General features: G+C 36.1%; 1 protein-coding gene across 1 annotated transcript; it reads right to left on the bottom strand.

Annotated features, from left to right (window-relative positions):
• Positions 1 to 1,667: 1,667 nt before the first annotated feature.
• Positions 1,668 to 24,397, bottom strand: CCDC66 (coiled-coil domain containing 66). The gene is made up of 18 exons (XM_010289536.1): positions 24,340 to 24,397; positions 22,124 to 22,146; positions 20,857 to 21,274; positions 19,815 to 19,950; positions 19,542 to 19,645; positions 18,427 to 18,551; positions 16,932 to 17,105; positions 15,935 to 16,066; positions 13,082 to 13,335; positions 12,627 to 12,711; positions 11,615 to 11,776; positions 9,976 to 10,123; positions 9,412 to 9,534; positions 8,062 to 8,540; positions 6,637 to 6,674; positions 6,065 to 6,351; positions 5,447 to 5,574; positions 1,668 to 1,751 (listed from the first exon to the last, which is right to left on the bottom strand). Exons 2-18 carry the CDS (start codon positions 22,127 to 22,129, stop codon positions 1,668 to 1,670), a joined length of 2,883 nt encoding a protein of 960 aa, XP_010287838.1. The 5' UTR covers positions 22,130 to 22,146; positions 24,340 to 24,397.
• Between the last annotated feature and the right edge of the window lie 834 nt (positions 24,398 to 25,231).

Below are 25,231 nucleotides of genomic sequence, written 5' to 3'. Positions count from 1 at the left end.
AATTACCATAATGAGAGAAGAACAAACCTGGTTTTAATCACTGTGCCAGTTCAGTTTGCATTAGAAAAACCTCGGTTCTCTCCCACTGTAGCATAATGATTACTCCTGCTTGCCTTTTTTTTTAAACTAGCATTGTCATAAGTACAGAGCTTCTGTTTCTTAATCTTGTCCTTTTAATTTCATATCTGCTGAGGTAACTTATTTTTTTCCAGTGATTCTCTGTTGATTGGCTCATTTTGTACATCATCTTCTGACTCGGGCTCCTGGAAAACAGCAGCTGATAGTACATAGCTGCAGAGGCTCCAGACTACCCTTGTTAATCACATCGCTGCTGTTGCATACGCTAATACTCTTGACTCATACGTTTACTGCTCTTGTCTTCAAGTTGTCCAAAGTCATATGTTTGGGTTTTTTCCCTGTTTGTAATTGGATTTTAGTGCTCTCATGTAGGATGTGTGGTTTAGTACCAGATGACAGTGTTTGAAACTACATGTCTTCAAACTCACAAAATTAGTTAGGACAAATATTATTTGTTTTACAAAAGCTACCCTTTTTTTAACCTACAAAACCCACAGACTTTTCTTTAAAGTTGAATGTCTTCCCTTCTATTAACAGTTGTTTGATTTATTTGTCTAAATTAAGGACAAACAAGTCCTAGACTAGTGTAGCAGTTGTTACAATAAATAATCTTTAAAAAAAAAAAAACAACCCAACCTCCCTTGTATCAATAAACCTTAATAGATTTTGTGAGGAACTGTTCTACCACCTACGCTATCAAGTATGGATTCTCGCCTACTGCATGACTTGGCACACAGCTGCGAGAGAGGAGACTGCACCTTTATTCCCTTCGCTGCTGCAGTTGGAGAACTTCAGCCTCAGGTTGTGTCTAAGACCATTTGCTGTTTGGAGGTTCTGTGGATAGATCACGTTCTGTCACAGAACCACCACCGTCAATTCCGGTTATGCACCTTCTGCAGAGATCTAGAAAAGAAACAGTTTTACCCCCAGATGGGCCTATCTTCTGAAGACTAAAAGCAAATTAAGCTGAAGTAAACGTTTAATTCTGACTGGAAGCACTGAATACTGATCTTTTCAGACCTTGTTTATAAGAAAACTTCCTTAAACTGAATTCTACTGCCTTGGGCCCTGCCCACTGTAACATTAAGTGCTGTTATCCTGGGCTTTTTGTGGGGGGTGTGTGTGCGCAAAGTTTATAGTCAGCACTTCTGTGGTGTTAAAATCGGGGATTACTTGAGTTAACTATTCCGAGAACTTTTAGGCTTAGATAATCTATATTAAGTACAAGCAGTATCATATAGTTAAAAATACCAAAGTCTACCCAAGCCATTCAGAATATACCTTAGTCTTTTTATTTATCAAAATACGTACACTGAGTTCTACAAAAACCCATGTAGTGGTTTTATACTGTGTTTTGGTGGCTTATATTAAATGGACATAATGTCTTCAGGTAGCATGAAGGCCATTCTAAACAAACACACCATCATGAGTTTAACATATCTTCACTATGAAAAGCAACATGACCCTGTAATCTATCAAAATTCACATACTTTAAATCTTTCATAAAAAAGAGATGGTTCATAATTAATTACAGTAGCAAAGTGCTGTGCATTTACATTTTACAAATGCAGAACGTTCCTATGTACCTCTCAAAATGGTGAAACAAAGTTCTCTTCTTGAGCTGTAGCGGGAATCAGCGCAGTCTCCAACTCCTTCTGCTTCTGCAGGAGGCCCTGAAATAAGCAGAATATGAAAGTGAATGTTCCGTCTTCCTCATGCAGCCTGGACTAATAAAGTGTCACTGTTTGTTTCGTATTTTAAAACAATTTACTTGTTAAGGCTCAATGCTTTTTAAATATACAACTTAAAAAAAGGCAATACAATATAATACATTCAGTAGCGAGGGAACTCCAGATCTTCTGTCTTCTGCAAAAGACTTGAAGTGTGAAGTGGAAGCCTGTCCAGTTTCTGTCAGTTTCTGATGGCTGTGCAGAGGAAAAAGGACTTTTCCATTGTATTAAATACAACTTGCTCACTCCTCTGTGCATTCTCACTACATTTGTAGTATTCTTGTATGAAGCTGAACCCAAAACCTTGACATGTACCAGCTTTTAGTCATAACACAAATTCTACTCGAAGAGAAAGGACAGCATTAGCATTTGAATTAGAACAGTGTCGGATATTTTAAGATACGCCTATTTACTCTCAAAAGGTAAAAGGTTCCTGCTTTGAAAATGGCTCTCGTAAGTACTAGACAATGGAGAAAACCTGTAATAAAAAAACTCATGGAAGTGTATCTTTGTGTGATAAGTAAGTAACATACGATATAGCGATGGCAGGTACATTCATAAATTTAAAATAAGCAAGTCTTTTTACTGTAATTAATAGGATTATAGAGAGAGATACATCGGGCCCCTTGGTCTCAGTCCATTTTAGACCTGTCAGAAGTAATTTGGTACCAAGGAAGTTTGTTTTAAAAAAAAAAACCCAAACCCAAACAACAGGAAAAGTTACAGTGGTATTTTTCATCAAGAGTTACGAGATCCTTCTCAAAGATAAGGGTTATAGGCTGCTGGCACAGCTCAGTATAGACTGAACGCAAGCCAGCAGGTACTACAATGTTAGACACGGTATTCCTGGTGGCACAGAAGGGGAGAGAGGTCCTGCAGAACTGGCTTCAGTTAGCAAAGAAAACTGTTTGTTATACTTCACTTTGCATCTTTCCAAAAGCAGCAGCTGCCTACTTTCAATTACTTGATGAATTGCTTTTTAACTAATCAACAGCATCTGCTATTTCTATTAATGGGTCAGTGCCTTTGTCAGTAATTACTTTCATTTTAGAGTGTTTTTTGCATTTAGTAGCATGTTACAAAACTGAGTCATGCAATAAATTGCCCTGGATCAACCCAGAGCTGAGGTGAGAAACAAGTAACACTGAAAACTGGAACAGAGTCTATCAATCACATGGTAATAAAGGTAATAAAAAGGGCCTAGAGGAAAGTACTGTGAAATACCTACACTGGGACAACTGTGAGGTCTTTCTTTGCATGTCCCTGGGTAGCCTGCTGGTGGCTGGCAAGATCGCTTAGCCATCATAGGCTACAACCTGTTGGCAAGTGGTTTTATCGCCTTAGTAAAAATAAGATGCTCTAGTACGTACTGACTATAGCTGTGATTTTTGTCCTTTTTCTTAAACTTTGCCCCCTTTGTATTTTTCCACAAATACTTAATTCACTTTGCTGGATGAGTAAACTTGGGCTTACTCCAATGACTATTTCAATTTCAGTGAGCAAGATAAAAGTCTGTTGGTAGTTGCTATTACTGCTGTCACCCAAGATAACAGGAAGAGACTTGCTGTCTTGTAACAAATGCAATGACAGAATTGCCCTCCCTTCGGCAGAAGGCGGCCCTCATCTGCCCTCCATTTTCACTGGGGTCTTCCATGGGTCAGCCAGTTCAGCTAGTCTGTTACTGAAACAGCCCGACTGTATTTATCTGTCACGCTAGCTGGGGGTGTATTTCAGAGGCTAAAGACTGGTTAAATATGCTGTGAATTCCCCCAGACAAAAAGCTGAAGAATGGCCAAATATGTTGTGAACATATATATATGTGCATGTATATATAACTTTAAAAAACAAGACTAGATTATCTTCTGAAATATAAAAGTAAATGCTGCTCTGTGTCTAAATTATATTTCATACAAAATACTGCATTACTCCTCCTCTCTCAGTGACGTAACTGATGCAAAACAGGTGTCATCTGTAGCAGTATACAATAATCAGGGTATACCTAAGCGCTCCTGCCTCTTAAGTTTGCCAACATGGATATTATCACCTTAAACCTCTTCAAATATCCATGGCGCTTGTTCACCTCAGCAAGCACAAGGATCAAACTGTGCTTTGAAGCTGGCTTTGCGCTTAACCAAAATACCACTGGTAAATGAAGCCTAATTACAAAATGCTTAACAGTTGTAGATAATTACCAAAAATGTTAATAAGCATTGGGGAAGACCTGATCCAGTCAAACCTATTTGGAAACTGTTAGAAACTGGCAACCTTTTGGTGCTCTTGGGTCACAACTTTTCTTAATAACTTACAAAGAGCCATGACCCTTCATTTGCCCAAGGAATTGACCTACTACTGAAGCATGGTGGCAGAACTTCTGTCTTTCTAAAGCACAGCAGGTAATTAATAGTGTTAACTACTGGTAGTTTTGTTGTACTTAAGTCTGTCAGATTTTCTTCCCTTTATTGTGATCATATAATTTTTCTCCCTTAAGGCAAAGAAAAATAAAGTGCTGCTAGCGATGAAGTACTTTCAGTATGGAGCTATTCAAAAACAAGGGAAGATACTGATACATGTTTATCTATAGTGTTCTTCAAGAAAGAAATGCAAACCTAAAAGTAAATGTGTCTTTTTTGTCTTGCAGTACCCTCCCAGGCCATTTAGAAGCAAAAAAGGAAACTCTGTGATTGTCGAGACCTGCGGTTTGAATCTGCTATGAGCCACACCTTGTTGCCAACAGGTAGAGTATCAAATTCACTTACGTTTTAATAAATAGATGCCTAACAGTATTTTTCCTGGTATTCTGACTCCAATCAGGAAAATATGTAACTTCAGAGTCACCAGCTATAATCTTTTGTGCTGCTTTAATTTAATGCAACATGGATCCTTAAAGACAGTCTCACCATATTCAAAATCCTTCTGGCAATCCTGTAGATCTAATCATTACCAGTAACTTACTACAAATGGAGCGATATATACAAACATACATAGGCTTTTGTCTCAGGAGCTCTTGTGTGTGTAGTATTAAACTAAATTTCATTTAATATTCACTCACTAAATGTGGCTGATTTACAAATCCTGAATTTTACATGTTAACAAAAGAATACCTATCTTGGGAGGATTTTGTAAGTGTTCACACTTCACATTTGCAAATTACAGTAATTTTCCAGGACAGACACATCAGTACCACCCCACTAACTCTTCTGCACCAACCACACTGCTCTGTCATGACTGGCTTACCCATGAAATGCAGAAGTGAAGATTCATTAACAGGGGTTCTAGTGCTTTGTTAAAATAGTATTCTTTTTCCACTTGAAATTGAAACATTCTATAAGCGACCCTAACTATCAAAACCTGGAGACTAAATAAAGCCATTTCTCTTGGTTTCAAGTTTTCTCAGGTACCCTAGTGTTTCATAGCTAATCTAAGGACTGAGTCCATAGTCTCTCTCCAAGGACAGCCAAAGGTGGAAGTAATGCATGAAAAGCAAAATCAGTAAGAGGGAACAAAAGTAGAGGACAGGGCCCAAAAGTTATAATGGAAAAATGAATTAGACTAATACTTATGACTGTGATAGTCTGCAATGTTCATTTTGACTTTACTGTATATATACATACATGTTTATCCAATAACATTTTGCCTACCTGGCGTAATTCTGACAATCCTTTCAGAATTGCTTGTTGTCTCTCTCTGATTTTCACTACATCAGGATTTAGAAGAGGATCTCTAACATGATCAGAACTAAAAATCTGTCGTGGAGTTTGGTGAGAATCTAAAAATAAATGTATATCAAATCACTTAACAATAGTCTTTACCAATTTCCTTTTAATTCTGAATCAGCAGATCTTCACAGCTTGTGAAAAATCACATTTTGGTTGCTACTAGATTACGACCACTATTTTTAAGTCAAACAATACTTAAATTCCTAAACCCAAATCTATATACAATAATATCAGAGAAGTGCAATCACACTTCATTAAAGGCAAACAGACAAAATAGAGAGATGAAAGAACAAGAAATTTTGGTGCTTTTTTGATTAAAAAAACCCCATAACCAACTTTTTCTGTGTGGTTTTTTTTTGTTGTTGTTGTTAAATATTATTATCATTTGGTTGCACAGGCTTTCTATACAGTGCTGTGACACATATGGGTTACTGCAGAATTCAGTAAAAACAAATAGCAAACTGAATAAATTTTGAACTTTGAACTAATATCACTGTAACATCTCTTCTACACGAATCAGTTCACAATACGTTTCAGTACCATTAAACTGTTGATACTGTGGGTCATGTGTTGAAGGTCTAGTCACTGGTGCATCTGGATCAAGATAATACACTTCATTTGTTCGAACATACGGAATAAATTGTGAAGAGGGAGGTCTTTCAGCTTCTGTAGCGGGAGGAGGGGAGCTCCTCTGCTGTGTATCTGTCTTGACATATTTCTCTCTTCTACTATTGTTGTTATGCACCGGGAAATAAGCAGCATGTATCTGTTTTTGTTGTATTTTGTGTAATCTGTTCTTAACTGCTGGAACAGGTGGTGATTCAGATCTGTATGAAACAATTCCGGTTAAAAAAACCCAAACAAACCCAAAAATACTTAAGTAATGTGATTATTTTTTTCAAATACTAGACAAGGACTCCTCAGAGGACTGGACTTCTGCTCATTTACTCTGCTTTTATACCTGCAGTTTGTCTGGTCTTTTGTATTTTTAATAGGAGACAATTAGATGCATCTAAATTCTTTTTAAAAAAATTAAAAATCAGGAAAGAAAAGCATGTATATTTCACTATTAATGTATTTAGACGTTTCATTAATTCAGAGTATTAACGTACCTTTCTTCATTCAAATGATTCTTATGTAATTGTTCTTCCTAGGAGAAAACCAAGAAAGTAAAAAGTAAAATAAAAAGCTCCATGTTTTTTATATCAAAAGCTTTCACTTTTCAAGACAAGTTTGTTCTGAAATTCCAGAAGGACTGTCTGACCTAGTTCAGGAGAAAGGTATTTATCAGAGACTTGCATTAAAGAGACTTGTAGTGTCTATGAACTAAATTAAACAAATTACAGGAGGATTTGTTCCAATTTTCTGTCTTTGGCAGCTCTGAGCACTATAGAAAATACTATATATGTTTTCCAATGACCTTGGAAAGCTGCATTTATAAACCTGAAACGTTCAGCCCAAGATAATGATTATTAAAGGAAAGGTTGTGTTTCTAGACACAGTCAGTAGAGAAGTTTTCTATTTAAATGAAAAATATTAACATATCCCATGCTTCTTATGGTATCAGAAAATGCTTAAGTCTCTGAAAAATCTGCTTAAAATTCATTGCACCATTTCTCAGGTACAAAATTCTTGAACATTTACCTTTCAATAATGCAAGCACAAAACTTAGATTTACCATTACCTCAAATAAACCAATAAACTCAGTTTAACAAACGAATAAATCTTTAAAGATACCTATGTGAACAGTTACGTATTTTCACATACTTTTTTTCTTTTTAATACCCACAGCTTCTAAAATATGTGTATGTAGCCACAGTAAACAAATGGCTGAAGAGAACTGAAGCAGCCACCTTTTCTATACCAGATTTCTTCTACTGGAAGGCGTGAGAAAGTGAGATTTTTATGCATACATATGTATATACATACATACAGAGAGCAAGCGAGCAAGAGGGAGAACGTGAGAGAGAGAAGGCATAAATATATTTGATAGTATTTTCTTTAAATGAAAATTGTTTTTTATAGCTACAAGCTATACCGATACATGCTTACTGCAGATGGAGAATGGCTCCACTAAGAAAGATGTGTTTTTATGACAATAGAGTACATCCTCAGTAATCTGTAGTATTTGCAGAAATAAAAACTGGGTTTTTTTGAACAGGTACTCCTACACCTCAACCATCACCACAATATAATGACTGGACAAAAAAGAGCAATTCAGTGATGTCATTCTACCCTGCACACTGCTTTCAATCAAGCTCCCCATTTATAAAATGAATCAATGATAATGAATAAATGAAAAAGAATAAACACTTTGGAAAATTGAAATAACGGTAAAAGCTAAGTCACAAAATCTGAATATATTCTTCTGATCATGAAGAAGGAAACAATGCTGTGTTACCATTCTTTACACAAAAGGTAGCAACAGGGAGATTTTCAATGCTTGAGTTACATAACTGAATTCCCATCCAGGCAAAACCATGTAGAACAAGAGTCTTAAAAATACACGTCATTGTTTTTAAAGACCAAAAAGTTACCTTTCTGACTCTATGTCCCTTATTCTTCATATTTATTTCTTCATGAGGTGAAGGAGACCTGTCTGAATAGCCACCCTTTTTTGGGCAGAGATTCCCAGGGGTATTTCTTTCCACCAACTGAAGCAGCTCCATTTGTCGTCGTACTTTGTTTTCTTCCCTTTGCTTTTGTAGCTGTTTAGGGTATCTTTCTGATGCTGGAATGTATCTTTTCCCAGGCTTGTTTATGTTCCAGTCAGGTCTTTTGCTGTATTTTTCTGCAGGCTTAATTTGTCTTTCTCTTCTTGCATATTGTTCATACAGATCACTGTAAATGCCACCATTCTCTTTTCCCGAAATTTTATTTTTATCTATATATTGCATTTCCTTCTGGTATTTTTTGCTGCTAGGGGTTTCTTTATATTCTATGGAAATATCAGGTGATCTGCAACACACAGTTCTTTCCTCAGCTGACTCAGTGTACGCTGAAGTACTAAAGTAATCTAAAAAAAAAGAAAATATTTTAACTCCAAGTCTAACCTATTCAAATTACTTATTTGACTTTTGTATGCGAATCAATCTGCCGTTACTGATTTTAATAAAACACTGGTTGTTACAGTTTTATAATGTTTTTTATTCTTTTTGATGTGGAAGATTGATAGGACCAGTAGAAGCAAACTCAATAAGGAGGAAAAGACTGGAAAATGAAATCAAGTCACTGTAAAAGCAAAATTTAAGTAAAATGAAACTACATTATTTTAAAATGTAGAATTCTGTTTCCGTCATGGTACCCAATGGTAAAGGGCAAAACACAGCTTCTGCTCAGCTTTTCAGCATGCTGATGGTTTGGTCATATTCACAGTGCTACTGGGAATAACTAACTTTCCTAATCCTTGTCTTCCAATGGAAATACTTTGTTCAATTTTTGTATTACTAACAATCCAGCTTCTTTCTTTACGAAGGGGCATACACAAAAACATTATTATTTGATTTGTAAAGTTTCCAGATTCACAGTAAAATTTCTACCAGCACTGTCAAAACCAAAAATATTAATTGTTGCTTAAGCAAACAAATAAAATAATGCTTCCACTTCACAAGTGATAGGAAGCAGGGTCATGGTCACAAGCCATAACTCAACATGGTATTTCAGACTGGGTGATTTGAACCTGTAACTGGTAAGTAACAGCTATGTTTAGAAGGATATAATGATATATTGTAATATTCCAACATGCCTGTGTCTGTCCAAGTATTTCTTTCTAGTTTTATTCCATTCTGAATGGCAGTGGTTTGGCCCTATAACTCAGTTTCACAAATATGCTGTTCTACTCTCTTTCTTGAGGAACATCAGAGTAATTAAATTTAAGGGCTGCATACCTGTCTGTACAGCAGTGTCTTTCCGAGGAGAAGTCTGCTGAACAATGTGACTCTTAATATCATCAGAAAAATCATGACTTTGATGTGAAATGTCAGTATTAAAATTTTCAAATTCTGTATCGCCTAAAAAGAAGTAAGTAAAATTGTTCAATTTAGTAACGTATGTTCCATTTAAACCATGCTATCAAATTATCAGACTACTGTGGTTTAGAGCTCAAAGCAAGTCTGAGAACTATGGTTGAGATCCTAATACTCTCCCTTTTTCACTGGAAATCTGATTGACAGTACACAGGGTGAATATTCCCTATGCATTCCTGATAATATCTTTATATTTATTCCTTTATGTAATATACTATTTGAAGCTTACTAGAATACAATATTCTCTGTATTAGTTAACACCAATATTTGTTCAGAAGGTAAATAAGCTGTAATGAAAGTTGGATCCTGAAGTAAGGGAGCAATTTCTGACCCAAACAGGGAAAAAAAAAGTAAAACAAAAACAAATGACAACTTGCACACAAACACCAAAGGAACAGGCAAACTGATATGAAGACTTCTACTTGCCACCATGAAGATTCTTCTGAAGTTTTGAAATGTCATGTCCCTTCTGAGCTAAGTCTCGAATGCGCTGTTCTTGTTTTAATCTCTGTGCTAATTCTTGAGCTTTCTGCATTGTCTGATAGAGCTCATTTGTTTTAAGAGTCACATGTTCCTTTAAAAAAAAAAAGTAAATATATGTGATCAGTTATTTGGAGAATGAAATTAATAGGATTATTTAATCCCCATATAATCCTCAAGGTTTAAATATATTCTTATTTTGGGTAAAGCATTTAAAAAACAAAACCAAAACTAGTTAAGTAGATGCAATATGTGACATATAACTTTTATGATAATTCAGAACCTCTGCTATGCTAATGGAAGACATTCAATCCTAGCATTAAAAAAGTGAGCATCTAGATCCTCAAAGTTATTTGGATATTTATCTCCTTTTTAAATCTTTTCCTAAATGCCATCTGATTTCAGACATCTATGACTTCCTAGATCATGTGGTTTAATAAAATAAAAGAAGCCTAAATAAAAATAATTTAAAAAAACACCCTCCTCCTACTTCCACAGAGACTGCAGAAGCCTCCCTAACAAAGGCAGGACATCTCTAAATATGAGGGTTAGTTTCCATAATCAGCAGGTTCAAGGTGCAGGAGACTGGGCCAAGGAAAATCTCCTTTCCAAATTGCTGTTACCATCTCGTCCCCAATTCCTACTGCATTTGCAGGCAGAAAGAACAACAGCTGATAGCATGACATGTTTTAAAGGAGCTGATATATTAGAGAGAAAGTTGACTTTCCCAAGATTTTACCAATTTGTTCTAGCATCTACAGGCAGATGACATACATTTCCATCCAGAAAATGTAGAGATATCAGGGATCCTTATTTCTACAGGTGTTAGAGGATGATGTGTTTTTGGAATCACCCTGTCCTATGACCTCATGGAATTCTGCTACTGTTCCAAATATGAGGCAAACAGTAATAGCTGCTACTGTGCCAAAAGGAAGAATAAATCATCAGTCAAGGCTTTTAACCTTCTACAGGCTCTTCTGTAACAGGTAAGAATGTATACAAAGGCAAAATTTGTACTTACCAAAGGTTAAAATGTTACTTTTGACTTAACTTTTATATGAAAGGAGTATGTAAAGCTCAGCAATAGTTACAGAGGAGAAAGGTCTAGAACATGAATGACTCTTAAAACTACTTTTCCAGAATATATTCTGAAAAGTCTTTAATCCAGAGTGAAAGCACATCCAGTCAGATAAAGTTCATAGTACTGAAGCATCTTAGAAGTATCAAGTTTCCAATAACAATAACTGGATCACATACTTTGAGGGTTTTTTTATATAAAATTTGCATTTAAAAATGCATGTTGCTGCATTATTTAAAACTACAATTCCATTTTTGGCTGTTCTTATCCATTTCTCTTCCTGAAAAGGTTCTTGTCTGAATAAAGGTACCTGCCCTAAATTCATGTGGTGTTGTAAGTTTATCAGTTGAGGAAATAATTTTTGGTTTCAAATGCCTAAACTTCAGATCATTTTAATTTTCAAAATGATGAGTCAACATCCTTTTGAAGATGAACAACAAGAACCATTTTCCTCAAAACCCAGTATTATTACAGACTATCTGCACTAAAGAAAATGCAAAAATTCACCTCCTTTTGTTTTTGTTTCAGCATATCTTCTTCAAACTGCTTCTGCATTTGTTCTTTTTCTCGTGCTAGGCGCTGTTCTTCCTCTTGCTCTTCCCATTTTCTGTGCTCTTCCTCCAGTTGTTTCTTCTTCCGTTTTTCTTCTACCTGAGCCATTATTGCTTTCTAGTAATATCAGAAAAAAAGAAAAATTAGAAGGTATAACATTAAAGGCATTATAAGCTATATATTCATATACTTCCATATACATGTATAATAATGTGATTTGGACAAGTTTAAAAAAAAAAAATCAAGACAATTTATTTCAAACACTTTTGTTTCTTTTAATTTCTCACAAGAGGTAGTTACCTTCCTTTTTTTGGGGAGGGGTGGGGGGGAAGGGGAAGGGGGAGAACCACCAGTCCAATAAAGCAGTGTGAAATACTCGGAGACAAACAGAAGTAGCTTTTTATGTTTTCAATAATGCTTTTATTTTTCTAGTAAAGAAATGGTGGTCTAATTTTTACCTTGCATATACTGTAAGCTAGTATTTCCATCTAGCAGAGTAACAGTTTGACCAGAACAGGCTCATTACATTTATACTAAGATTTCTTTACACTGTGCTAGAGACATCATCATGCAGATAAGTTCAGTTAAGAGTGCCACAGAAGTAATGTAAATGACAGTAAATAAGATAAAAATTTAAAGATTCATGGAGTGGGTACCTGTAAATATCAGTTCTCCTGATGACCGTGAAGACTGAAGAAAAATGCACCCAAACCTACTAGAGCTCTAAAGACTGTACTATATGGTTTTTAAGGCAAGAATTCCATTATGAAAAAGCAATTTTATCTGTACAAATATTACAACAGTAGAGTCTAACCAAATGAAATACCATTAAACAACTGTAAACATGTAATCTGAAGCATAGAAGTCAAGCACCTCACTGGATTCTGATATTAAATCTCATGCTTTATTCATGTGACAACACTACCTTTCATATCATTAAAATAGTGTTAGTAAAACAGAAGTCTACCTGATGTTCTAACTGTTTCTGCCGCCGCCTGTCTCTCTCTTCAATCTGTGCAGGGTCCAGGAGAGCTGTCATTGAACGGAGGAAACTGAACAAAGAAACACATAAATGTTTTTAATCATAAGAAAATAAACCTAAAGCCTTTCTTCATTAGAACCAGTTAGATTTCAAGTAATATTTTCATATTGAGGTTATCCCAGTGTATTAATTTACAATTGTGAAACTCATTTTACTAAGGAACAAAGGTTATTCGCAGTAAATTTTGTTAATGAACAATGGAAGCACTTGTGTCTTTCAAAAGTGAAACAGCAGGTGTTTCTGAAAAAATCAAAAGCCAAATGAGTAAGATCCAAAGATGAGATTTAATGAATCTTATTCATATTTTTTTTATTTATTTCTGAGGAGGTATCAGAAATGTACTGGCTGGGAAGATGATTATCCTGACAACGCTCACTCACCTGACTTTCTGACTGTGTTCCAAAGCACCGTTTTTAGCAGCTTTTTCTGCATTTCCCACCTTTGAGGGCATGAGGTTGCCTAAAGCTACAGGTGAAAAAGGGCGAATAAAAGCAGTCAGCTCCTTAGGGTCAGGTGACAGGCAAAGACTTTCAGGCTGCTTTTTGTACATTCCATTTAAGGGGTGTTGTGGATTAGCATTAAGGTGGTTCTTTAACGAATCAAAATGCATTGCCCATCTGTCATGCTCTTCAGCCTAAACAAATACGAAGCAACAAAAAAACAGAAATGTGCTCAATTACACTGCTTCTATAACGTTGGTTAACAGAACAGACAATACACATTTTGTAAAACAGGAACTTTTGAAAAGATCTGTTATGGGGCTACAATACAGACAGTAGTTAATTCCCTAAATGGGAAAACAGAAGCCTCTCTGTTGCTTAAATGCAAGTCAGAGCAGAAATTATTCTACTGACCCATATACTTGCTCAGCAAAAACATATTGCTACTGTATTTTCTATGAAAAAAAAATTGAGAAGTAAAAAGTAAGTTAACGTGGATTCCGGTGTTTTGGTACTGCTCTTTCAATTTATATTACTAGTCCATTCCATATTTTTTCTAATAGTACTGGGAACTGTTTGATTGAGAGGTCAGTATACTGGCCACTCTGCCATACTCTCCTCCTGTTGTGTACGTATTCAATCTCCAGTAACATGAACAAGTGGCATTTTTTACAATGTTCTACATTTACCCGTTCCATTTTAATTCTGGATGGTAAAAGAATTAATGGCTTTGGGCAGAGACATTAAATTCTAACTTCCTAGACAGACAGACAGGCCCATTATAAAATAAGCCTTCTTTCAAAATCCCTTCCACCCACAGCAGCCACCACTGCTATCTTAGCAAAGTACCTAAAACTTTTGTAGACGGGATATACTGGGGTTAAGTCTCTCTTCTGTACCACCTAGGCTCATCTTTTTGGCTCACTGTTGGCAATTGAGACATTCTAATATATCAGTAATACAAGATTTTTATTTAAGGGGCCTTTGTTTTTGCTATAGGTACTGAGAAGGTTTTCTTTTCTGACTAAAAGAACCATTTCCCTGGAAGGACGGCTGCCTCAAAACTTGCATTCTGCAGGAAAAAAACTAAAATAATCTAATCTAATACACTTTCTGGGAGTCCTTTCCTTAAACAAAATTTCCCTTCTGTCAGGAAAGTTTTACACCTATTTTATAAGAAGCAAGAAAATCATAGTCCAAATAATGAGAATCCAAATTATTCTTTCTCCTGTTCCCTGAGCTTTGTTCCCTTTGATTACTCTGTGATGTAGAAGCAGATCAGAGTAGCTGGAAAATTTACTTTAATCTTATGCAAGTCTGTGGTGCAATATGCATAAGGGTTGAAAGTGTAACGCAAGACTTGACTTGAAAAAAAAGATGGTGAAGAAAATGAGTTTAAGTGCACATTAACTTCCTTTCAAAGAGAGGCTGGAAGTGAGATTACTGTTAGGTTACACACTGGTAACTGCAACCATCTTCCCACAGCACAGCTATCAAATTAAAAAACCAAGTCAGCTAGTGAAGGAACCTTTCACAGCTGTGTTCCTTTCACAGTTACAAAGACCAATTTACAAAGGAAATTTGATCCCTTCAACAACTTGGGAAATGAAGACTTGCGTTGTGTGTAGGTATATAACCGACCTTGGCAACAAGGGTTTTTTTGAGGGGGATGGGTAGGAAAGTTGTCTTCCAGTATTACAAATTCTGGAATTAAAGCAATTTCTGTCCAGGAATTGTGTAATTTCCATAAATGCTTCAGCTGAAAGTAAAACCTATAGCCTTTTAATTCGGAAGGCCGCAGAATATGAACATTTATACCAATCAAATTTTGGTAACCAAGATTCTCGTTCGCTAATAATACAGAACATCTCATGATGTGAGTACATCTCATGGATGGTGAAAGATATAATCCTGGGGTTAAAGCTGTGTACAATAATTTGTACTATTGCTAGAATCCAGATTTTCAATCTCACTGCACGTTTCTTCACTTCAAAAGACAAAAAGTCTTTGGAAGAGTGTGCCAGTATCAGGCTGTGTAAGAATGCAGAGTATTCCACTGACCTTAAAACTACTAATAGTAACACACAAAGGAAAAAAGTCAGCTTCCGTATGAAGAATCTCCAGGGGTAAAAGACGTATTGACCAAATTGGTCAATAGTAACACTGTCTTCAGGTATTCCACCTGCAAAGCAATTATACTGGCCACAGTTTCCTTCTAGATCCAGCATAAGAGACCTACATTCAACAGCCTGGAAAAACCAAAGGGTAAAAAAGGTAAGGCTATCTTCTTCAATACTTTTTGGAGTAGAAGTGTTTAAAAAAGTTTCATAAGAGTGTATGTGTATTAAAATAGTATTTCTAGAAACAGGATTTGAAAACCACTGTGACACTGTAATTATCTATAAATTTTCTTCTCTTTTCTCATCTCTTTACATAGTCTACAGAAAATTTCTTGTTGCAAGGCATCTAGCCAGTGTCTGTACAACACCTTCCAAACCCTAGTGCTTTCACAAATGGTGGGAAAGAAGAAAAAAGTATAGTAGTATCACTGTCTTCATCCCTGCAGTAAGCACTCTAACACATCACACCACACACATGGTAGCCTGCTCTCTGCCACTAAAATACTGGAACAGCTACTGGCTGAATGTTCCATCAACATTGGACATGCTGCATCTGTAATTACATCTTTGTCGCTACTTCATTAGGTCTACAATTTAATGCTTTATTTCTTAGAACAAAAATGGAGAGAAAAACCTTCTCTTCTTCCAAAAAGTCCCTCTAAACCACAAATACCTTTGATAAATTAAGTTTTTCTTCTATTTTTCGTAGCTTAGCTTCTTCCTTCTGGTTGTCCAGCTCCTCAAGCCACTTCTTCTGTTGCTCATGCTTCAAACCACTAAAAGGTCTTTCCTGTGGCACAGCTTCCTGAAATAAGACAAGTGCTAGTCTCTTCCTTGTACAAAAAATTCAGTCTTGTCTAGCCACATAATAAAGACTTGGCAGAAAACTTTGCCTTCAGCTGCTATGCATAACTGGGCTGTTCTCTTGTGCAAAAAGATGAATTAAAGTTTGTAACTGTAGCAAGTGTCTGACTGCTCCATAAAAATCCTTCAGTTGTTAGAAAGATGCTAAATAAGCCAGGCTTCGAATACTATTCCAACTTGAATTATCAGCCTCTCACTCCAAAAAAACCTTATTTATATGTATCATAAATAAAAATCCCTTCCTTCTTCCTATGGTTCACTGCTCAGTCTGTGTTTCAGGTAGATTCAGCGCCATGATCTAATTAGTAGTGATCTGTCTCAAGTAAATTCTAGATACTATCTTCATTCTTCTGTTTCTGCTTCTTAATGGAGAGATATATGTATTATTTAACAAACTCCAGTGGCACTGGGAACTTTCAGTGCTCTCTGACAAAAACCACGCTTCCATCAGTGCCTACTAGCAATAACTCAAAAACTACTTCTTGAACCTTCTGCCATCAATGTATTTTTTTTAAAGTCTTCTATTTCTGAGAGGTTCCCACTTCTCTATTTCTTTAACATATACTTAAAAGCTAAATAACACTTCAGCTCACACCTCTAGTACTGTTCTTCACATCAGCCTTGAAACTGCTCAGTCTTCAAAGCATCAGTATTTTGATAAACATTCATTCAGACACAATTCTCTAGACAGAGCAAAAAGATCTACTGAATTCTTCTGTTTTTTAAAAGAACTACTGAAGATACACATCTGTTGTCAATAAAAAAGTAAAAAAAAAAACCACATTGCATGCAATTTAAAATCTTACCCCTAAAACAAATGCTGTGCAATTGACAGTTGGTAAGTCAGAATTGAAATCAGAAGACGGCCCAGCTGGAGCACTTGAAATGTTCGGTGGAACTTGATTAGCCTCTGTGGTTAAAGCAGTTGTACAGACACCGTTTTCCTCAGTGGTAATAACTGAGTCAGCTGGAAACATTGTCTGCAAATAAAGTGACCACTTAAGATTTATATAGCTTACCTGGTTTGTTTGTATTAAATAGCCTTTAATACCTAATAATAAAGTAAATTATACTTCTAGAAGCTGCTATTCATTAAAACTTCAGCCAAAACTTGTAACTAAGCATCTCATATCCCATATTTAATTATGTAGATTGAAACAAATTCTTACTGGGCAGAGTGGTAACTTTTCTAGGAATGTTGAATATGCCACAAAAAAAGCAATTTGCTTTTGCTAACTGATAGCAGGTACAACCCTAACTTCTGTTTAACAGCAATCAATTTCACTGGAGAAGCAGTCTCACCTGAGTATAATATATTTATCTGACACAACATTTTCAGAGTGACAGCTGACTTTTTACAGGTTAAAGTCAAATTGCTCTGCTTATTATAAGCAATCAAATATATGTGAGAGCATATGAATGTCCTGGTTTCAGCCAGGATAGAGTTAGTTTTCTTCACAGAAGCTAGCGTGAAGTTATGTTTTGGATTTGGCATGAGAAAATGTTGATAATGTGCTGATGTTTTGAGTTGTTGCTAAGTAGTCAAGGCCAGTCTAGCTTCTTGTGCTGGCCTGCCAGCGAGAAGGCTGGGGGTGCACGGGAAGCTGGGAGGGAACACAGCCAGGACAGCTCACCCAGGCTGGCCAAAGAGATATTCCATACCATACAATGTCATGGCCGGTACATAAACTGGAGTTGGCCGGGGGGCGGGAATCGCTGTTCGGGGATGGGCTATCGATCACTGGGTGGTGAGGAATTGCTGTATTGGGCATCACTTGTTCTTGTACAGTCCTTTGTCGGTATTATTATCGTTGTCATCATTGTTGTTTCCTTATCTCTTGCTGTCCTATTAAACTGTTTTTATCTCAACCCATGAGTTTTTTCCCAATTCTGTCCCCTGTGAACAAGCAGCTGCCTGGTGCTTAGTTGCCAGCTGGGCCTAAGCCATGACAATGAACAATGTAAATAATTATATAACCAGGAACTACATTTGAGACTATTCCTTAAAACAGAACTGGAAAAAATGTATACCTTTTAGTTAGGAATCAACATGGAAGGACAGGAATGGGTTGTTCATACTACAAAGATCTTAATTTGTGAGGCTACAAATTGGAGCAATAGCTAAGTGTGAAACATGGTTGCAGCAATTCATGCCATGCAAGAGCTTAAAGTGATTGCTGAGATGGGATTCTACTGGATTTGTACAGAAAAGAAAATCTTGTATGAATTTAAAGTTGAAGCACAGTTCGGCAACAGTGCTGTGGAATCTATGTGCTATTTAGTGCTTATTGATAGCCTTACCTTATCTGGATCAGCTGTTTCCACTTTCTCTTTATTGGCTTTATTATTGCCAGATTTTGCCCAGAAATAACCCACCTCTCCCTCCAGAGTTTCTTTCAGTTTCTTCTTCAGTGCTACCTGTTCATCTTCAAAAAAAAAAAAAACAAACACTCTAGTAAGAGTTCCTAATACAGATGTGTAGCAGTTGTGTTTTGTTTTTGTTTTTTTTTTAAAAAGCAGCAATGCATGCCCACCCTGTAATTCTCATTGTAAAATGGACTACAAGTCACCATTGCCTGATCAATCAGTCTAAACATAACTTTGCTCTTAAGGGGATGGCGGATGAGTCTCTGCCCAGAGATGTAGAGGTAATTGGGGAATCTCTCTGAGAAGACTACAGAACACTGAAGGCTTAACGGTATCCCAGGGCAAGAGGGAAAACTAACAGAAATAACAAAGTACATAAATTTTCTCCATTTTATTATACCAGTCTTGGACTACTGTAATATTACTAAAACCAATGGAGCTATACATGGAAGCTATTGATAATGCAGAACCAAACCCTGAAACCACATGGTCTACACCCAAGTTAAAACCAAAACGCAACACGCCTGCATGTGAATCATAAAAAGCTTAATTTGCCAGAGAGAATTTACTACCGCGTTAAACAATTTTTATTTTTCTACAGAGATTCTCTTTGGTTGATGATGGGGCAGGACTTCAAACTGTTTCAAGGTCAAACTGCAATTTGATATATTCAGTCATGCTTGTAGATTAGGGTGACACTTCTCCCTTTAAAAACAAATGAATTTGTTAATGATAATGGCTATCAGGTACTGGCAGAATCTGACAAAATTGGTGGCAAGTAACTCCTAAAATATGAAGCATAACAGAATACATTTTTTATAATATTTGGTTAAGAAGCATTCTTGCAGGAAGTTATAGAAAACCTTTGCATAAAATTTGGCAATTAGAGAATCTTAATCTGTCTTGGAGACTAATAAAACTATGTAACTTTCCAATTTGTAGCAACTGCACTGATATGAATAAATTTAAAAGAGCAGAAGGAACACAAAGTTCTTGGCATCCTGAATGTAATAAATTGATCAAAAAGCTATTCTGTATATCGTAAGTACCTAATTCCTTCTTCCATTGGGTCTTTCTAAATTCTAATAAAGCTTTCTCCTCTTCTCTTTCACCCAAGGTAGAAAACATGTCAGCAGGTTTCCATGAATCCTTTCTAGAGAAAAGGAGTGGGGGGAAAAAAAAAATTACCAAAAAGCTAATCTGTTCATTTTAAAGGTAACATTTTAATCAGAATTTATAAATATTCTTACTGTGATTAAGAATTACAATATGAATCTTTATTGGAGATACGTTTTTTGTGACAGTAACACAGATCTACATACATAACTTTCCATCCTGGCTGCAGATATGCTTCTTGTTTCCTGCTTGAATCAGAGTTAGCTTCATCTGGAACAGATGAAAATTCACAAGCTTTTTGGAGCAGCACTATAACATTTTCCTCTGATGCCTCATTAGTAGCTGTGGTAGAGTATAAATATATAAAAATATATATAAATACATATCTGACCACTAAACTTTCTTTAGCATTGAGTACTTTAAGAACAGTAGAAACTTTCAAATTCCCCACTATTTAACAAAACTGTTTTCAGCCCTGCTTCTACAGTTAAGGCATGTAAAGTTAGAACATCACAGGGCATTTTTAGAATACTAGACTTACAGCAAACACTATTCCTGGCTAAGAGCTCAGACTTTGGGACTCTAATTACTTAACTGCAGTATATCTTGCTCTTGGTGGCAAAGAGCTGATCACCTTCATATGTCCACTGACAGGAGTAAGGATGTAATATAGAAAGATAAGCAATAGTTCGTATGCTTCTGAGTAGAAGAACACACTCTCCCCTGCCCTGCCCGCCCAATTCAACAGTAATATTACAGTTAGGGAAAAAGAGACATGTACATCTTTGGGTCGGAGGAAAATGCACTACTGCTCTTGAGACAGCAAAACCTGGAATCTTCACAAAACCAGAAAGGGTCTCTTTGAGTATTGGGTTTTGGTTTTGTTTTTTTTTTTTCAAACTCCTAATGGTGATGGTACAGTGCAGTTCTACTATGTTTTTTCCCCCAATGTAAAATGGTTCCTTTTTTGCATGAAATATTGGCAGAATTGCTTGCTGTTTCTGCTCTTCAAAGTACTGGTATACTATCAAGCAATCCTTAGTTTTTACTGTTAAAATTGTCAAATGCTTGGTTCCCAACAGTAACAGGCAATTTCACATCCATAATAGCAAACATCGTTTTGTTTGAGACCATTAAATGTAAGAGTAACATCTCTGTAGCCTGCAGATAAACTGTCAACTCAAAGTTAAGCTTTCACATTTTGCTCTGTTTCCATGAAACTAACTTATTCAACTATCAGTATCTTACCCATTTGCACTTGTTTTTCATTATGAGTCTCAGAGATACTTCTAGTTCCTTCTTTTATAGTCATCAAAATCTGTTGAAGCTGTTCTTGTGTTAAACACACCAAACTTCTTAGGTCATCACCTGATACACACGGGTTTTGTGGCTTCTCTTTACTTTTTTTAACATTAGGATTCTCTGAATCTGGATATCTGTTTGTGCTATCTCTTTGGAAAATCAAAAAGTGATCTTTAGTTGTGGCTTCATGTGAGGAGTGTTTAGTAACTTGCAGTTTTTCACCTTTTGTCATTGATAAGCTTGATTCACTCCTTAGTTTTGTTAAGTTTTCCTGCTTGATACAAGCATTTTGTGCTGACCTCAGAAGATGCCCAGTATGCCTTATTCTCAATGCCTGTTTAGGTGCTCTGGCTTTATTACCCATCTGTTAAAGCAAAAACATTTCACCATATATTAAATAAGGAAATAAAATTGCATGGGTAACAAATGAAAACAGAATTGAAGCAACAAGTAAAATAAGAGCAATTTTTCTTCTCTGTTACGTCAATAGAAACTAACTCAGTATAAACTAATGAATATCTTCATGAGTACTAGGAATTAATACCTTGGAAGAGAATATAGCACCTAAATTTGAATATTTAAAAATGACAGGGCAAAAAACAACTTTACATAGCATAACATTTAAAATAATGAATAAACATTAGTTCTGCTTTTCTTTGGTGTTTCTGAAGCCTAGCTTCAAACAGGTATATGTTTTCACCATACAGCCAGTATTATTTCAATCTTGTTTTTTCCGTTCTGTAGTGAAGTTTTATCCTTTGCAAGGTCCCTGATCTACACTTGTAATTATCTCTTATGTACTGAGACCTTTTTCTACTTTCTTTTCTTTCCCAACCCACTGCATTCCAGTTTACTCAGGCAGAGGCAACCTATATGACTAAACTGGAACTTAAACACACTTCAGATCCCTCTTTTACCAGAATCCCTTTAAAGTCTCTGAAAGTTCTGATTTAGATGATACCCTGTGCTGCTGTTGCCTTCTTGGCAAAGTAAACTAAAGCATTTTGCAAAGGTAAAAGTAGTCACACAACTTTGAATTCATCCTTTTTAACAGCTATTATGAACCTGAGAAATTGGAGAACATCTCAAGTTGGAAGGGACCTATATGTACACATTTATCTTTCATAAATATCATTGATTACAGGAATTTAGAGAGTTCAAACGTGTTCTTAAATTTGTGTGCTTTAACCAAAAAAGTAATTTTTCCACTTACCTTCATTGCAGGCTTTGATTTATCTTTTGGAAAACAAACACAAACATATGAGAGAAGTATTTAATAACAACTTCCTCCTAAAAAAACAATCTTGAGAAATTAGTAAACTGTTATATTAATCTGATTTCTGTAAGGCAGGGGGAAAGCACTTTCCCCATAACATCTGCCCCAACTGTATTATTTTACTTTTTCTTTTAATTTCAGTATACACACTTGAAAAGTATGTTGTGAAAAAAATTAGATATATTCCAGTAACTATTTACAGTTTTATATAGATCTAATAAAATAACTGTGCCAGTCTGATCCTCCTCTGCTATTCATTCTGTTTCTCAGAGCGCCCTGTGGTAATGGCTTATTTTTAACAGTTTGTTTACTGTGATTTTTCAGTTTGCTTTCTGTGTCACACCCTTCCAGGACACTCCCTGCATCCAACCCCATCTTACTGCATGACGTTATCTGTATCCACCACTGACAGCCTAAAGAAACAATACTTGCATAATCACGCCACCCATCCTTGTTCCCCTTACATATGCCCCGAAATACTCTTCAGCCTTTTAACCCAAATATGCATAGAGGTGTAGTAGTCTAAAAAATAATATTAAGTACTGTGTTTATATAATACTTATTAATAAATAATATTATAATATTGATTGATAGAGGGAATGTGGTACTCAACATAAGAAATCCTGCACATACACCTAATGGAAAAGGGGGAGAAAATAGTAGGGATGGTATTTTAGTGGAACACATCTAATGGAAATGAGGCTTCTTCAGACACATTATACAATTATTGCTCTGGCAGTGGTTGCATATTTGGCACTGGTAGCACTTATACATTTTTTTTTTTTTTTTGCATTACCAATTAAAGACACTGGAGAACACTAACTGTTCTTAAAGTCTGCAGAACGACACTATTAATAGTTTGCAACCTAGATGAGATGAATATTTTAAAGCTTTGGAGTACGCTGAATTGTTGTCCTGCAGAGACAGGCACTAAATCCTGAACCATCTTGATGGTCCAGTAGTAAATGCGTTCTGCAGCCACGTTTATCCCTGGGTTCTCAAGCATTCAATCCTCATCTGAGTACGTAAAAGTCGCTTTTTTACTTCTTTCTGGCTATTCAGAAATTAAACAAAGTGGGATTCTACGTGCTATGCAAACCCAGCTTCTCTGTGGAAAGGAAAAAGACCGTGAGCAGTATCCGACAGTGCAGAAGACTGAAATTCGGAAGTAAAACAACTTGATGCAATTTTTGACAGAATTCAATTCAAAGAAATGCAGTCTATATTCAGTTGTATAAAAACATTAATTCCTGGAGAAGAATTCTTGTTCAAGGATAGTTCAATGTCAAAGGTAATGCTTTATTTTAGAGCACTCTGGAATGTATAGTGGTCCTATACAGCCAATGATGCCAACTAAGGTTGTAAAATGTGAAAACTGTAGCATTGCTGTTTCAGAGATGTTGCAAGGCTTTGTTTCCAGTAGACTGGTATTCCTTACTGACTCGAAATAGCCCATAACACTTCATTAGATAGCTGTCTGGTAAATGCAGAAAATGAAATATAATTTAGAGGGCATTAAATGGAGAATCTCTGTATCCTGACCGCTATGTATAACAGTTAGGGCAAGTGGACTTGTGCTTGTGTAGAAACATATGCCTGACATATCACAAAACCAGAATTTATTAATGCTTAATTATGAACATATACTGGAAAAGTCTATCTCATATGGTATTAATGACATCAGGCCTAAATAAACTGCTTATTGCAAAATTATAAACATCAACTGCAAAATAGTAAAGCTGCTTTAAAGTCAGAAATGTGACTGTAATGTGTAATTCTGTGAAATTAAGCACAGAGTTACTAGGCCTCTTTTTCCTTGGAACGTAACGTGCTATAAAGTTACAGAAATTATCAAGTAATATGAGTCAACATATAATAGTACTTAACTTTTTTGTATGAATGGTGGGACAAGCTGTAAAGAGTCAAGACTATTTGCCAGCTGTTCACCAGTGGACAGACTATTCAAAAGTTCATTATCAACCTACTGTTCAGCATCAAGCTGCTGAGTAACACAACTTGTGAATAACAATGCACAAACATTCTTCCTAATCTGAAAAATATTTCGATAAAGCTGTGCTTCATGTTGCTTGGATCTTAGGTTTAACTTCAAGAAGCTTTAAAGATTACTTGAGATAAATGATTAAAAAAAATACCAGAAGCAGCTAAAATTAGCCTAGGCTTTCCATCCAGCACTTGAGTTTCAAGCTTCAGTCCATCACTGCAAAATGAGAGAGAAAGGGGGGAAATCTGAAATATTTAGTAATCTGACAATGGTAAGATTTTTACTTTAATAACAAGGACAATTGTACTTAATTATAACACTGTATTTACTGTTGGTCCAGATGAGATGGTCTTTCATACCCCAAGCTTTCTATGTTTGTGAGAAGGTACTTAATAGTAAGAAAACAACAGGTCTTGAAGAGGGTATATTTTTATTATTGATGCTGGAAAATGTGGATTTGCATGTTACAAAGTAAAACTTCATGCTGAAGGTGCCACTCTAAATTGTTATAGATAGCAATACACCTCCCTCGAGAATTTAATCATCCAACAATATAAACTGTGGGCTACAAAAAATGCTGTCTCCCTGAATGCCAGCGCTGATCAAAGAGGGGCCGTATTCTGAAAACAGTCCATATTTTAAAGTGGAACTAACGTTTTTACACAGGTTTAAAAACAGAAAAAAAGTTGGCAGTGTTTAAGTGTACGAGTGTAAAGTACCCAAACACTTTTCTTTCTTCCATGCATTAATTTTATGAAATCTAATATGAAGATTGATGTTCAAAATAAACTTTATCCTAAGAAAAATAATCTAACACATGTAAAGCTCGCACCCAACCTTCTAATTACCACGGCAGCACCGAAGTGCCCGAAGCTGTAATTCTAGACGCTCAAGCAGCATACGGCAGCTAAGCACCTTTGTAGACGCTTTTGCGCGGGCAGGCCAGGGCTGAGGCAGGCGGTAGGGCGGCGCGAGGGGTTCGAGCTCCGGGGCGGTCACACAGCATCAGGTCCCAGGCGCGCCCCCCCCTCCCGCCCCCGCTC

This window comes from Phaethon lepturus, unplaced genomic scaffold (genome assembly GCF_000687285.1).
Source record: "Phaethon lepturus isolate BGI_N335 unplaced genomic scaffold, ASM68728v1 scaffold17966, whole genome shotgun sequence".
Lineage (NCBI taxonomy): Eukaryota > Metazoa > Chordata > Aves > Phaethontiformes > Phaethontidae > Phaethon > Phaethon lepturus.
This window is presented reverse-complemented; position numbering and strand designations above follow the sequence as displayed.